The sequence below is a fragment of the Ostrea edulis genome, chromosome 2, assembly GCF_947568905.1.
Source record: "Ostrea edulis chromosome 2, xbOstEdul1.1, whole genome shotgun sequence".
NCBI lineage: Eukaryota > Metazoa > Mollusca > Bivalvia > Ostreida > Ostreidae > Ostrea > Ostrea edulis.
In genome coordinates, this window is record NC_079165.1 from 46,798,573 (window position 1) to 46,816,180 (window position 17,608).

The following is a 17,608-nucleotide window of genomic DNA, read 5'->3' on the forward strand; positions in this document are numbered from 1 at the left end:
CTTGGGGCTAGGGATACTTTTAAATAATACCCAGGTGACCAATAAGGCATCTTGTTGAAATGGTTAGCTCACCTGAGCTTTTCTGATCACCTGTTGTCCGTCTGTCCGTAAACTTTTTTTCACATTTTCACTTCTTCTCCAGAACAACTGCGCCAATTTCAACTAAACTTGTCAAAAAGCATCCTCGGGTGAAGGGGATTCAAGTTTGTGCAAATGAAGGGCAACGCCCTTCTCCAAGGGGATATAATCATGAAAATGCAAAAATAAGGTGGGGTCATTTAAAAATCTTAAGAACCAATGGGTCAGGAAAGTTGAAATTTACATGAAAGCTTCCTGACATTGTGCAGATTCAAAATTGTTCAAATCATGCCCCCCCGATCAAAGTTTTACGTGCGAATTTATAGGGAAAACCTATAAAAATATTCTCAAGAACCGCTGGGCCAAAAGCTTCCTGACATAGTGCAGATTCAAGTTTGTGAAAATCATGGCCCCTGGGGATAGGATGGGGCCAAAATATGGGATCAAAATTTTACACAAGAGTATATAGGGAAAATATTTTTAAGTCTTCTTCTCAAGAATCACTGAGCCAGAAAAGTCGAAGTTTACACGAGACCTTCCTGACATAGTGCAGATGATTCAAGTTTTTTTCAAATCATGGCACCCGGGGGTAGGATGGGGCCAAAAAGGGGGATCAAAGTTTTACATGGAAGTACATGTATATAGAAAAAATCTTCTCAAAAAACCACTGGGCCCAAAAAGTTTGACCTACTTTTAAGAAAACATATCCTACTGAATATATCCGGGACTATTTTAGGTAAAGCTTTCATATTTTGTGTATACATGTAGATTCTTTAGGGTAAGACAGTGTTTGATCTTTGAATTTGATCTACTTTAAAAAAAACTCTAACCTATTCAATTTCTCTTGAACTATTTAAGACAGGGTTTTCACATTTTGTATGTGGGCTCTTTATGGCAAAACCTTCTAATTTTGTGAAGTTTGACCTTGAAATTGGACCTACTTTTTAAATCTCTGACCTATTCAAATATCTCCTGAACTATTCAAGGTAGATCTTTCATAGTTTGTATATAGATTTCTTATAGCAAGACCTTTTATTCACTACTATGGCCTTTGATTTTGTTACCTTCAATTCTGATGTACTTTCAAGAAAATATAACTTGTTAAATATCTTCAGAACTATTCTGGGTGGGGCTTGTGATATTCTGTATTCAGAATTTTTATGATAAGTCCTTGTGATACAATCGTATTTCTTTTTGTGACCTTGACCTACTTTCTTTAAAAACCTGACTCAATATCTCCTGAACTATTGAAGGTAATTTAAAGCTTTATATTTTGTATACAGATTCTTATATCTCCTGAACTATTGAAGGTAATTTAAAGCTTTATATTTTGTATACAGATTCTTATATCTCCTGAACTATTGAAGGTAATTTAAAGCTTTATATTTTGTATACAGATTCTTATATCTCCTGAACTATTGAAGGTAATTTAAAGCTTTATATTTTGTATACAGATTCTTATATCTCCTGAACTATTGAAGGTAATTTAAAGCTTTATATTTTGTATACAGATTCTTATATCTCCTGAACTATTGAAGGTAATTTAAAGCTTTATATTTTGTATACAGATTCTTATGGCAAGACCTTGATAAATTTCGGTGTTTGACCCTGTGACCTTGAGGTTGACCTCATCTTGCCCATTTAATATCTCTTGAACTATTCAAGATGGAGCTTTCATATTATGTATGTAGATTTCTTAGGGCATGGTCTTCATATAATATCATGATCTTTGACCTTGGTCTTCTCCAGAACAGCAAGATCATGTTAGTTATATTGGTGTTGAGGCATCCCTTGATGTGGTAAGTGAATTCATTTTCAGTTATGTTGTGATCCTTTGGGGCGACAATATTTCATGGGAATAAAGATTGATAAAAACAAGAGGCCCACAGGTCTTATCAGTCACCTGAGTACTAGTGAAAAGTATCACTACTCCCATGAAATCTAAAAAAAAAATTCCGTTCTGAATATCTATTAAAGTTAAATTCTAATGTTCAGCAACAGTATAAAACAAGATGTGTTCTTAAAACTTAAATGCCCTCAAAAGGTTTTACATGATATATGTATTAACATAACAAGAGGCCCGCGGGCCACATCGCTCACCCGAGTCACCTTGGCTCATATTTAAAGATTTTCCCTATATATTCGCATGTAAAACTTTGATCCCTATTGTGGCCCCAACCTAATCCCGGGGACCATGATTTTTTTTCAAAATTGAATCTGGACTATGTAAGGAAACTTTCATATGAATGTAAACTTTTCTGGCCCAGTGATTTTTCAGAAGATTTTTAATGATTTTCCCTATATATTTGTATTTAAAACTTTGATCCCCTATTGTGGCCCCATCCAACCCCCGGGGGCCATGATTTTTAACAAACTTGAATCTGCACTATGTCAGAAAGCTTTCATGTAAATATCAGCTTTTCTGGTTCAGTGGTTCTCCCCATATATTTCTAGGTAAAAGTTTGATCCCCTATTGTGGCCCTAATCTACCCCCGGGGCCATGATTCTAACAAACTTGAATCTGCACTATGTCAGGAAGCTTTCATGTAAATTTAAGCTTTTCTGGCCCAGTGGTTCTTGAGAAGGATTTTAAAGATTTTCCCTATATATTTGTATGTAAAATTTTGAACCCCTATTGTGGCCCCAAGGGGCCATGCTTTTAACAAACTTGAATCTGCATTATGTCAGGAAGCTTTCATGTAAATCTCAGCTTTTTTGGCTCAGTGGTTCTTGAGAAGATTTTCCTATATATTTGTATGTAAAACTTTGATCCCCTATTGTGGACCCATCAAACCACCGGGGTCCATGATATTAGCAAACTTGAATCTGCACTATGTCAGGAAGCTTTCATGTAAATTTCAGCTTTTCTGGTCCAGTGGTTCTTGAGAAGATTTTTAAATGACCTCACCCTATTTTGGCATTTTTGTGATTATCTCCCCTTTGAAAGGGACATGGCCCTTCATTTGAAGAAACTTGAAAGTCCTTCACCCAAGGATGCTTTTGGCTGAGTTTGGTTGAAATTGGCCCAGTGGTTCTGGAGAAGAAGTCGAAAATGTAAAAAGTTTACAGACGGACAACAGGCGATCAGTAATTCAGCTCATGTTAGCTAAAAAAATACGACTAATCTGGACCCCATCCTAGAGTCAAAACCCTTGGTTGTGAAATTCACCATTTTTTGTACATCTTTTTCTGCTATTCCCAAGTATTTATTTAGATTTTATACTGTATCAGCAAACTTAAAGAAATCCTTCAAATCATTATTATAATTTTGACACCACCCTGAAACCAAACTTTTATCCCCTAGGATCATGGGATTTACAATTTTGGTAAAGGACTACCTGCTCTTTCTAAATATTCATTTAGTTTTAATTAAGTATCAATAGCACTAAAGATGTGTTTTACACATAAACACTATATATTAAGTTTGACTCTGTCCTGGGGTCAGAACCCCTACCTCGGGGATCATGAAATTTACAATTTTGAGAGATGCCTTCCTGCTCTACATCACTATGCATTAATTTTTGAAAATTGGTCAATTTTTGTTTCAACCCTAGGGCCCCAAGGGTGTAGGAGTCCCGAAATTTACAATTTACGTCCCCCTAGTCCCAAAGATGCTTCATATCAAATTAAAAAAAAAATTGGATTAGTAGTTATCAAGAAGTTAAAAATGGTCAATGATAAAAGCTTTTATATTCTGCACATAGATGTACATGACAAGACCTTGATTTACTTCAATGTTTGACATTGACCTACTTTTATTAAAAATCTTTTGTAATACCTATTCAACATCTTCTCAACTATTCAATTTTCAGAATTGTACATGAATTTATTTTGTCTACATATAGATTTGTTTAATTTCTTAAAATCTTTCATTTTCAAACCACAGAACCAACTTGTTTATATCTTTTTCCTGTGTAGTAAATTTCTATATCCATACCTAAATTATATTTGTCAGTCATACATCAAGCTGTAAATTATCACAGAAATGAAAACTGTTAAACATATCAATGTATTTAATATTATATTGCTTCATTATCATTATATGATAACTATATCTGCATGAATCTTGACCATGTATTTGTATGGAGGGCTTATAAAGGCAACGCCTGTTGTCCAATCCTTTTATGTATTATACATAATAAAATATCTAACTATTTAAGATAAAGCTTTCATATTTTGTGTATAGATTTATGGCAAGGTCTTTTGTATCATACCATGATCATGATCTATGATCCTTTGTCTTATCCAGAACAGCAAGCTCATGTTAGTCATATTGGTGTTGAGGCATTTCTGCGTTATGAGAATTCATTTTTAGTTATGTTGTAATTCTTTGGGGCTAGATTGGGGCCACAATATGAGGGTCAACATTTTTCATGGGAATAAAGATTGATAAAAAATGTTTTAAAAATTAATAGAGTTGAGCAATGGAAGGGCCACGGTGACTCACGTGAGCAATGTGGCCCATGGGCCTCTTGTTTAAATATGCTTTACTTAAGTGCAGAAATTACTTTTCAAATGGTTTGCAAGACTTACTAAATTGCAGAAATGACTTTTTTAATTGTTTCTACAATTTCCTATATCGTAGAAAAGATTACATGGTAATATGGAAAGAATATGCCATCGTCACATTTTGTTTTCCATTTTCCAATTATGCTGCACACCAAAGTTGGTAAAAATTAATTCTAAAAGTCAACAGAAGATGCACAACAGATAGGGAGTGGGATATTTTGATTTCAATGTTACAGTTTTGGTATTTTAGAAAAAAAAAAAAATCATAAATGTGCTACATTTAGTGCAGAGATGCTTTTTATGTCAATCAACTGCACAAAAATTTATGATGACAAGTTTTATATCATCACTGGATTTCTTCATTTTCTGAGAGAGAGTTTTTTAATCCCCCAGTAATAATTGTGCAGATCTTCATGCACATCTCGGACAACGATACTTGTTATAGAATGGTGACGTGCCTCCACGTCTATATATAAACAACACAGCCTCTTCAGGTAACCTAGCAAGTAGTTCTGGTCGAAAACTAGAAACATAACTTGTTTTAATTACTTTTAATCAATATAAATACAACTTTCTTGCACAACTTCTAAAATATAATGATGATGAATGACTTCTAAAATGAACTGAATATGAAACAAGTTTGTATTAAAAAAAATATGAAACACTAAAAATTTATAGAACAAGTTTGAAAAATACAAAAACTGCATGTACAAGTTCAAAAAAGGACAAAGGATAATGTTTTTTCTATCACAACTTTGTAAACAATGGAATTCATACACTAGCATTTAGTTACAGGATATGGCAGTGTTGTAGTAGTTTTAAGAAACTTAAATCTAATTTTTTGGGGGTAAAACCTTTGCAACAACAGGTGTGAAGTCCCCCCCCCCCTTATCCATTTAGATAATGCCTAATTTGACCAATTGACACCAAATACTTGCAGCAAGCAGAACTGAATAATAACTGTGAGTTTAACTCTATACAGGTGGGCACTTTTACTGTCTTTAATTACTCTCTCTCTCTCAATATATACATCACAACTCATGTACATTTGCAACAAATTCATCATTTTTATTATACATAGCAGTTTCAATGTAGAATTTGTAAGTATCCCTCCCCCCAAACAAAACAACACCCCCCTAAAAGTAAAATAACAAAATGAATTACTACTACACTGAATATATATAAATTGTTGAGCTTATCTTAAACATAAATTATTTAGATCAACTAGTTTCAGTTTTCTTGAAAATGTGCAATATTTTATCTTTACTACATGGCAAGTTTAATGCTGTTTTGAGTATTTCAAGATACATGTGCTTAATATAGAAAAATAGATATCTTATTATTTCCAACTATTTACAAGCTTCATTTATTCTTTATCTTTTGTAACACTACACTTTTATTCAAACTCATTTGAGCCATCTTTCATCCCTAGTTGCCATGGCAATAATACAGTATGATAAATGTCAATGATCATGCAATACTTCACTTCCTGTTTCTATGGTAGTGCATGTTTCTGTAGCACCACATGGTTTTCTTTTGCTTCATTCTGTTTACAAGTATATGTGTATAAAATTGCGTCATGAAGCACAATTTGCCTCTTATATGCACACCGCTAGTGAATACACGAGATCATATGGTTTATGTATGTTCTTGGACATATCTTTTGATTGCACTGGGTTATATTGTTCTGTACTGCTTACACACATATGAGATACATCCATAATGAAGGGAAAAAGCACCATCTTTTAAAAGTTGGAAGGTCTGCCATGATAATTTCCCACAAGGCCTTAGTACAAACAACACCATAGTGATGATTCACATGGAAATGGTTTACATCCCAAGAAATGGAAGCACATATGGGTTCACAACATAGATAAGGTCACATTCATAAAGGCCACCAATCCAGAGTTGCCATGTCACCTGACTAGAATAAGGTCAAGGTCAAATTCCCATGGAACGATTTGTCTAACCTTGACAAATCAAGTGCAGAATTATCAGTCTTTTTTCTTTGAAATCACATGACATCCTCCTGATTTGATTGGTTGATCTTTTATAATGAAGTAGGAAGTGTAACACAGGAGTACACATCATACAACAACTTCGTAAATGACCTTTTTGGGTTTCTGTTGTCCTTCAGGAGTGGAGTACCCACTCTCCTGACCACTTTTAGAAGTGTCCTTCCTTTCGTCCTGTGCTTCCAGAAAGTTAGGAGGATCTTTTCTTAGAGTTGATGGAGAACCTAAAGCAAAAGAAATTTCTTTTTAATGGTCTTTTGCCCAATTATAGGAAAGGATTACCTTAACAACAACAAAAAAAAAAAAAAAACAATCCCCCCCCCCAAAAAAAAACCCACACACCCAGAAATCAAATCTTTCACATACAGCAAACTTGAATGGCATTTCATTTAATCCTATAGGAATTTCAATAACTTTATCATAAAGTTGGGAGAGGGAAGCACTTTATAACTAGGATTTAAACAAATTATTTTTGCATCAGCCTCTTTTAAAAATATGTTGCTTCAGTAATGCAACATACTTTTCTATCTGGCAATAAAAAATCTAATTCAAGAACTATTTAGCATGGAATTCAATTCCTGTAGCTTATTATATCTTAGAATGCTGAAATACAGTATAAACAGGAATTTCAGGCTATGAGGTATGAAGATAAAACACTGCCTTGTTTTATGACTTCATGTATCAAAAGATTAGATGAAAAAACAACTGGATGTATATTGGGTGGAGCACTCCATTACAGACATTTATATAAGATACTTATCACTCCATTACAGACATTTATATAAGATACTTACCATTTTGACCCCTATAGAACGCCTCATTCTTTAAATCTGTAGAAAACAAGAAAGCAAACTTCAGTGGTTAAAATTTCTTAAGGAGATCTATTGAAACAATCAAAATTGCATTTATATCAGCTGATGCATATGCAGAAAATTTCAACAAACAAGTCAATTATGTGCTATGTAAAAACTAATGAAGTTACAGAACCACAAATTAAATTCCATGAGGGAAGTATCAAATGAATGTATGATGGCTATCAATGATCTTTCTATATTTACTACTGACTACTCAGTCACCGCAAGTTCATTAATCCCAACATAACAAAACATAACTACCAGTACATCACAACACACCAAAAACACAACACACAATGATCACATGGGAGACGGGTCTACTTGTGGGGAGAAAAACATTAACGCCACAATGAGATATCTGGCTAACCTTTTCCTACTAAGGGATACCCTAGCCATGACTTCATCTTAAAGCCTAACCACAGCCCTAGAAAAAGCAGAATTTTCAGGATACTTACTATGCATATTTCGCATGTTCATTTCATTTTCGTATTTTGCTAATTGAGAATCATATGAGGTATCAAGGGGGATGCTCCCATTATTAATGACACTTTGGTATTGTGGTGGTGGATCAAAACCATTTCCGAGTGAACCTGCAACATGGGGTCAAATGAAAGGTCAAAGACGTGCATCAAACCAAAATCAAGTGAAATATACGCCAACATGCATATACAGTACCATATGAATAAAACTGATATATTTCAATTTTTCGTGTTTTCATTCTCAAACATGTCAATGTAAAATATAAACTGTTTAAAAAAAATCTGAATGAAAATATGTAGAAGATAAAAATTCCAATCTACTAAGCATACACACCAAGCAGTCATACAGAATTAATTTTCCTACACTAATGAAAGTGATATAAACCATGCTGTGCAGACATAAATTACATACAGACTACACAACATAGGATGTTGTATATAGCCATCTTCCCTGGTATACAACTAGGTAATTCCTCTCATTTTTAACTTTTATTACCACTTGAAAGAAATCACTTTTGGGACAAAAATTTCCACCACATATAGCTATGGAAAATGTGACTGCTCTGTTAGTCACTGTGAAATGCTGCTGGTATACTTGACTTTGTTACTGTTGTGATGGCTACAGCTATGTATTACATTGTACATCTATCGTTAAATTCCAGTATCATGCAAGGTTAACAAACATGCTGAACAACACATGCTGGTCCATCATAAGCAGGATTGATATTAATACACAAAGAACATCAATAGCATTACATCAGTTTGACACGAACAAAATAGTTGCAAAATTCATAATTTAGATATATGCATTATGAAATTTTTGTCATGACCTTTTTACTTTCAATCCTGTCCATGATGTGGACAAATCAGAATTAGTGGTACTCACAATATGCATGGTTACTATAGTGACTAACACCACGACTACCAGCTACACCCAAGCCATCGAGATAGAGGAAATCTATACCTTGATTGTCCTGCCCGCGTTGGGGTTTGGGCGGGCCACCTGAATTTCCATTGGTCTGAAGACTTGGCACCGGCCGACTAAAAATATTAACAATTCATAACTTAATTTCAAATATTTTGCAGTGTACAGGAATGGTCTTAAAGGAAAAAGTTAATAGAACAAAAATTAAAATATTAAAGGAAGAAATAAAACCCAGTTAAGGCAAGAGCAAATTTTTCTGTCTTTAGGGACATTTTTTCTGCAATTCAATCTTCATTTTGCCAGATTACCAGGACACAAAAACCTTCATAAAGCAAGGCTAAACCCGAAAATGTGTAGTATACAGCCCTTTTTTTGTCTTGGTATGATCATGTTTCTATCAAGGAAACAGGTCACTGTATTGTTATCTAACAACTGTAATACACAGACGCCTACCTTACTGAGCTGGTTGGATTGCCGAACTGTTTTGCTGTTAAAAAAATCAAATCAAAATTTTTTTTATTAACAAAACATTGCATGTCTAGGAATAATAATAAGTACCAAGGTATTTATTTCACAAACATTTAAACAGGAACCCCAGCTGGTTCCGATTTTCAAAAAAAAAAAAAATTGCTCCATTTAATCAGTCTGGAGATTTTGTATATTACACTTCAACACTGCCAGAAATGTCTGTACAAATCAGAAAAAGAAATTGGCTAATGTAGAGTTAAACACATTAATGCAGAAAGAACAGTACAATCATGAGCAAGAAGACTAATTATCCACAATCTCACATACCATTTGTTCTACGTCGGCAGATGATGACAATGAGAACAATTATAAGACCAAGTAAGATGATGGCACAGATGACTCCAATGATGATGACCTCTGTCTCTGTTAGATCAGTTTTCTGAGCTTGTCCTGCAATTCAATCAGAAATCATTGCTAAAACAATGAAAGATTCTAAAGGACTTTAATATAAAGATGAATTTACTATGTAGCATGAGCACTTCAAAGCAAAATTATGACATATTCTAAAAAACAGATTTGTTTATTCATAATGGACATAGTATTTACACATTGTAAAAATGATGAATTACATATGCATTAGGGAGTTTTACAAGTTCAATGATGACTACACTAAGGTAAACAGAGCCTAGTAACAGACACAATGACACTCTATCTGCCTGGCAGACAGGTTATGGGACAGATTTCTTTACATTGCCTGCCTCCTCCAGTCAATATATCATTGATTATACAGTCATGGGTCTAAGATTATGGAAATTTTATGTTCATCCCTCAACACAAAAGCATAGCTATTAGAAAACTGACAACAAACAGTGTGGTGGAACATTGTATATAGAGCCTGTAGATTCTGTTCCCACGCTTCATCTACTGGTGGGATACATGAACATTCTCTTAAACTGCTGTAAAATGACTTAATGATCATCACTTTACATAATAACATGTCAGAAATATCTCATGTAGGCCTGGGAAAGCAAGTCAGATGAAACCTGTTTTTTGTTCAAGGAACAATTATTTAAGGAATATTAAGAATGTTATCTGAAAAAAATTGAGGTCATAAATATCAATTTATTTATTGCACAATAAGAACACTTTTTTTTCTCAATAAAAATAGGAAGATAAATGTCAAGCTGTCATCTGCAAGAATAAGAGGTCAATAAATGTACAATACAGAAATTGTAAGGGGCAAAAATCAAAAGTTCACCATCTGACAAAAAACTAAATTCACACTTTTCATCAAGACTATCCTTAAAATTATAAACATGATAAATATCAATCTACATCATGAAGTACAGGTACTAATGAGAGCTCCGCAAGGCAGGTCATATCTACTCGCAATATGTGACTACAAGATTTTTCTATAAAGTAACACAATGACCTTGACCTTTGGACCCCAAAATCAATAGGGTTCTTCCTCTCAATAACAAAGCTATCAAATCAATCGAGCAAAAAATGAACTAAAAATTGGCCTGTAGAGTGTCTATAAGCTATTTCTATGAACTCCTGTACTGACCTTGGCCTTTGACCTAAAACAAATCAATAGGGTTCTTTCTTTCTTGATAACAGAGCTATAATATGTGAAGTATAAAATCAATCAAGCAAAAAGCGTGGCCTGAAGAGTATCTACAAGCTCACATGAATGGTTTCAATACTTTATCCCCTCTCGCAATGGGGTAATTACACTTCAAATACCTTTTCTTCACAAATGAATCTTTCAATGCCACTTTAAGTGGGGGATAAAGGGGGTTGCAACCCCCCTCTCTCTGGTTGGACATTTTTCACAAAAAGAGGTCTTTTTTAAACCCCCTTTTTGGGGGAACATAATGGTACAAACTAGGGTTGCACTCTTGAAAATTTTCTGGATCCACTCCCGAAATATACAGTAAAAAATTCATTTTTTCCAAAATTAAACAGTGTAACCATGCATGTCAGAAATTTATACCTCTCTCCACCCACCCTTCCCTGCTTAAATCTGCTTTTCATCCAACATGTGATTTTTTTTTTATCTAACCCCTAGCTTACATGACATTTAATAAAAAGTATAATCACATCCTATAATATCAGCCAAGGTTGCTTTATATCAGCCTAAAACTGTCCGGATGAGGGGCCGATATAACTGATGTAGGACGATATAAAAAAAATGCCCTAACATCATTGTTATATCAATGTTTATGTGAAAATCATGTTCATTCAGAGGCATTGGCAACCATGATGAAAAAATTATACCTGACATTTGATTACATAACATTGTTGTGAAGACGACAATGTTGGAAATGGAAAGAGATGCACAACATTTTTTTTTATCATAACCATAAAACTGTCAAAATACAAGAAAATGTCAGATGTTAAGAGAATTTTGTCAGTCCAAGCAATGAAACATACAGGTATTTGTCAGGCTGAACATATACAACTCTGTAACTGCATGGCTAAAATATTTCCGGGTACTTTCTTTTTATCACATATTGAACAGATTAAACATTTTTGATAGGCATAATAAAGCCATATTCCTGGAGCAGGTAGATCCAGATTTAAAAGCAAGAGGATATCTCATAGCAACAGCTTCCCTAGATATAAATCATTAACCCCAAAGGTGCAACACCCTTTTATCATAAATGTATGATGTCCAATATCAATGTAAAACTTCTCCTTATAATCATTCATTGATGTTAATGGAATTAATAGTCAATGACCATGTTGTGACAGTTTTCTCCAACATTTAAATTGTCTAAAAGAAGTAAATAATAAATTTCAACAAGAATGACAAGGAACAAGACTTACTTTCTAAATTAACTCCATTTTCTGTACTGTAAGACATCTTGTCAAAAAAATTGGTGAACAAAGAAAACCCCTAAGAGAAAATCCTCAAGTCCATGTGTTGAACAGCAAAGGGGGCTCAAGACAGGGGAGAAAGTAGGACATCAATTATTTACAGAAACCTTTATCAAGTTACACATATACTGATTTACAAGATACACCAGAAAAACATGGGAACTTGATAGGGATGAATAGTTTTACAGATTAATGAGTAATTAATATGTTTAAAGCATAGAGTAAATACACAGCTTAGGTAAAATGAAGATCCCTGGTCCTATGAGTCATCCCTTCCAATGCACCAGGTGATTCTCAAAAGCTAGTTATAATTTCTGTTCTTATTTAGATGTAATGAGCGTCAACCCACAATTGATACTCAATGATACTGGACAATCAATTGTAAAAACATTAAAAACTTGATATTCAATTAGTTTACGACTTTTGTACATTTACTACAGAAATCCCTTTTTCATCCCTCTCTCATTCCCTAATGCTTTCACATGCCAGTTTAATTCAGCCTCACACACACACATATATATACAGTAAGGATGTGCTCTGAGAGGTTTTTTTTGTTGTTGGCAGATTGCCACCTGCAACCTTGGCACTTTACTTGCCTACACTGGGGACCTTTACAAACAGCTATCCCTGTGTAAACATTGTCTTACACTGACCACTTAGGTAGCTGCTTTCTATAGGCCTCATGCATAAACAAATTTGACAGGACCTGTTGGCCACTAGAAAAATAGACTACCTTTATTCCTCACAATAGGTCTATATCACTAAAAGTTAGACTAAAATCTTGTTCATTTATATATACATATACACATATACACACACACAAATCTTTTAAAGTAAAATGTTTTCAACTGTCAGTTAAAATCAAAAATAACTATTGCCAAATACATGAATATCACTGATTAGGTTCATAATTTCATGTTTCCTTGTACAGGACACTTAATTGTGTGTGAATCCAGTAAGCATCATCTCAGATATATATCCAAAGTATGGAATTACAAGGATGACTTGTAGCCTTGGACAGAACAAATGTACAATTTCAACCTAAAGCCTTTATTAATGTCACAATGACCACTTTTATGTACCATTCTATCATCTCTCAAGCGGAATTCTTCACCCTGTACACGACACTCTTGACAGCTTACATTGTACCTAAGCAACATACCTTTCTACTTGATCACTGACCCGAATTTTGTTTTTCCATTAAAAACAGGACTGTTTTCAATTGATCTTCTTTCATTTCAGCATGAGTGATTTAGCTTATTTGTAAAATCACAATCCCATGTCTTAGACCTTACAAAAAATTTAAAGTTTTTTGTTCTTTGAACTTCAGAAGGAACATTATTTAACAGAACCTACCTCAGAAGTCATTACTGATGTCGGTTTTTCATTTAACAATCTTGTAGAGGCATTTAATATATTTTCTTTTCTCATGTTCAATAAGAAAAAAGACACCAATGCTATTTTCTGGTATATTAAATGGACTGTAGTTTAGTCTGTTACTCTTTGTTCCATTTAGTTAATCTGATTACAGTGGATTATCCTTCCAGTATATTAATCAAGGATCAGTAAAGGAATGCTGTGAAAATGACTGACTTCACATAGAAAATATGCTTACCTAAACTGGTTATGTATCAGATAATGATTAAACAGTGCAAAATAGAGATCTTACCAGACATTTTTGAATCTGTATAAGGCACACCAAAGCAAGAGTTCTCTATGTCAAATTTTCAGAATGCCACATGATTGTACTCTGTCACAAACAGTTAACACAACGCGCTGAATACTACAATTATCCTTCAGAGAATCAATCAACGTTAGTGTCCGTAATTAATAAATTGCATCCAACACAATAAATTCACCAGTACTGCACCAGGAACTGGGCTCTAGAATCCATTACGATTCCCCCTGGGTTCGTGAGGTAAAGCCCTTTTCTCAGACTTGTTTGGGATGGTCAGGTCGATCGTAGACAATCGGCCCCCAGGGTGAAAGCTTGTCCATTTACTAACAATCCAGCAGAGTGATTACAGAATTTGATAACATTACCATCTAACGACTGCCTGCCTTAGATCTGACGCTTAACACATAGCACTGGCTGTGAGACGGATGTATTTACTAGTACAGGTGTAGACACATATATGTACTCCTCACACTAATAATCAAACTAATATAAGACCCGGGAGACACTGTCAAAATATTGCTTATTTTCTTGAGGAAGCCATTTTTCTCATTCCACTTTAGTCAGGTAAAGGCCTGCTTCGCGAATGTGCTTGAAATCAAACAAATGCGTGTTATATGGGGGTGCGTCTACAGAAAATAGCATTTTCCATGAATACTCTCTTTCCATTGATACGGACGCACAATTTTTCTTCCTTTTTTAAAGAATGACTTATAAAGATTAGATATAAAAATTGTGTGCAACATTATAGACGAAAAATGTGTATTTGCTTATTTACATATCCTGTGTGTGGCCCCTATTCTCTCACACTTGGATCAAAACATCCAGGTGATCGAGTTGTTTTCTTCTCAGGTATAGCCTGTCCTCCCCTGGTAATAGCAATAGACTATTCCCTATTTAATATATTTGCATTTTTATTGGATTGTTCAATTTTAGAGTAAAGGGATTACAAGTGGTACAATGCAATAGTTTGACGTACACAGGTAAACTTTTTTTTTTAGATAAGTGATTTTTTTTTTTTTAGTTTAGTCCGCAAAGTATCTTTTACTATTATTCATAATTCATTTGGTAGAATATTTAAACCAAGTATGAAATACATTACATCACACTGGCAATAGGTGTTTTGTATAGAAATGATTGCCCTAATTAAATTAATTTTATCATACAAAGCCAGAGACATACCTATATATCATATGTGTGTTTCTGACAAAGCCCCCCCCCCCCCCCCCCTTATTAAAATTATAGTTAATTGTGATCATTAAGTTATGGCACTAGACATTCAAACCAACTATTTTCACACCATGGGACAGGAAACTTTAACTTTTTATCAGTTCATCACATATCAGTTTTTCTTTGATAGTTATATATGAAATTTAGAGATATTATTTGACTCCGTTGACATTAATCTCATGGGGATCCTGGTTTGTCGTAAGAGGCGACTAAATGGGGCGGTCCTTTGGGTGAGACTGCAAAAACTGAGGCCCTGTGTCACAGCAGGTGTGGCATTATCAAGATCCCTCCCTGCTCAAAGGCCGTAAGCGCCAAGCATAGGCCAAAATTTTGCAACCCTTCAGTGGCAATGGTGATGTCTTCATATGAGTGAATTTTTTTTAATTATGTATAATTTTTTGTACATTTCAGGTACAATTCACTTGCATCTGATCTTGATTCTACAAAAAAGCTTATAATCAGGCCTGTTTTAGAATAAATATATTTTGATAATTCCTGATTGTGGCAACTAAAAATACAGAGTCGGCTCCTATTGTCTTACAAAAAGTTGTATTTGTTTATATGTTATATGACTATTATGTTATATGACTAAGTTAATGTAGAAAAGAGGGAAGAAAATCATTGGATCAATCAGAAATAACTATATATTGTTTTTTATGAAAAACAAATGTTTCCTCAGCTCCCCAAATTTGAAGTGCTCCAAATGAAACCTCCCCCCCTTAATGTACTGCATGGTTTGGAGGAGAAAGCATGAGCAGGAACAGACATTATGATCTCCGATAAGCCATAAAGGCAAATTTTAAACAAACTACTGTAAATGTATTACATTTGGCTGTGTATTCTATTTAGCGCCTTTGGCAGAACGCAGCTTCCGTTAAATCAAGTACATCGCTAAATGCCATCTGTAAATCTAGATGTTTAAAGTAATTCAGGAATGCGCTAAATCAAATCTACGCTAACTTGTTCAAAAAACAATTTCCGCCAAATATAGTACACGCCAAATATAATACGTTTACAGTATTTTACAACCTCTGTACTATAACTTTTAGGATAACAATTGGATCCTCCTGTTCCTACAATATGCACATCTACAAATGGCAATGAAGCATTGTACAAAGTTTCAAGTCTATCCGATAAGCCATATAGGAGGAGAAGCGTTCACAAGATTTTGTCATAACTAGCAACAGTTTTCCTGGTAAACCGGGACCCTTGTATTGTTAATTAGGTAATCTAACCACACCAATATACAAAATATAATAATATATTACTACAATATAAAGATTTAAACCTTATTCAGAAATTATACAAGTACACTTCATATTAAAAAGTTAAATTAAAAAAAAAAAAAATGACGAAAAAAAATGGCATTTTGAGAAAGACTGCATAGCTAAAACTGTATGCAAGCAAAGACACACCTTTAATTTTTGTTTTATCCCAAGCATATATTAAATAACTGAGTTGTTAGATTCTAGAGAAAATGTCCACCCACAGATACCATAAGCAAAATTTATATATACAGTCTTCATTTGTATGAAGTCTCACTGATATTAGACAAAAACTGCAGGAGGAGCATCATTTTGAAATGATTTGCAGAATTGCTTGATTAATCTAGTTTTGAAAACTGCTGTCACATGTAATGTTCAGTAAAACGTAGAATAATCAGAACTATTCATTTTCATATATAGTTTTTCAAGTTTTGTGGAAATCAGACAAAATTTGTCAGAGGAATATTTGGAAATGCTAGAGTGAATGGCCATGTTGTTTAATATCAAAATGGAAAACTGATACATGTACAAAGATATACATTGCTATGCAGGAGAAGTGGTTTGAAATGATTTGACAAAACATACAGCAGCCACTGCAATGGAAAACTAATATACATAATTTGTACAAAGTCCAACTGAGTTCAAACAGAACTGTAGGAGGGTGGCCTTTTAAATTTTTTTTTTTTTTTTTTTTTTTTTTTTTTTATACAGACATCTGACAATGGACACTTTACCATCACATACATGTAAAGGTTTTTGACCAGTAGAGCTAAAATGTAAAGTGAGCAGAAAAGTGTCCCAATAATGTCACTGGGACAAGATGGTGCAACACCCAAACAACCGCATAAAGACAAGAAATTCACATCACACACATTACAATACATAGTACTATAAATATATAAAAACCCTGCACTTTGTTAGCAAGCTTCAGAAAATGAGTGGTGAACATTGTTAAACCACTACAGTACTTCTATTTTATTTTTCTGGATTATATATTGCAAGTGTAATGTAAAAAAAAAAAAAAAAAAAAAAAAAAAAAAAAAAAAAAGCTGGCTTTTGACTTTAAGAAAAGTTAAGTAACTTGGATAAAGGCTTATACATTTTATAACAGCCAACACTTACTTTGGAAACCATATTGTGGATAGTCACCTAAAATTTACAAAGCAATACAATTGAGACTGAAAATCTCAGTATGCACCAGAACACTAGTAACGGCTACACAGTGGA

At 34.0% G+C, this 17,608-nt stretch overlaps 1 protein-coding gene across 27 annotated transcripts in view; it reads right to left on the reverse strand.

Annotated features, from left to right (window-relative positions):
* Positions 1–5,123: 5,123 nt before the first annotated feature.
* Positions 5,124–17,608, reverse strand: part of LOC130051723 (hemicentin-1-like) — a 57,796-nt gene continuing 45,311 nt past the window's right edge. For 10 of the 27 annotated variants that reach the window (XM_056154247.1, XM_056154245.1, XM_056154248.1 and 7 more), the window contains 7 exons: positions 17,504–17,530; positions 9,656–9,778; positions 9,314–9,347; positions 8,822–8,976; positions 7,912–8,046; positions 7,397–7,432; positions 5,124–6,826 (listed from right to left, as the gene is read on the reverse strand). In XM_056154247.1, the coding sequence (XP_056010222.1) occupies positions 6,675–6,826; positions 7,397–7,432; positions 7,912–8,046; positions 8,822–8,976; positions 9,314–9,347; positions 9,656–9,778; positions 17,504–17,530 (662 nt within the window). In that variant the 3' untranslated portion in view covers positions 5,124–6,674. The remainder of the gene's footprint in view (positions 6,827–7,396; positions 7,433–7,911; positions 8,047–8,821; positions 8,977–9,313; positions 9,348–9,655; positions 9,779–17,503; positions 17,531–17,608) is intronic. The other 17 variants (XM_056154262.1, XM_056154260.1, XM_056154259.1 and 14 more) reach the window with 7 other exon arrangements.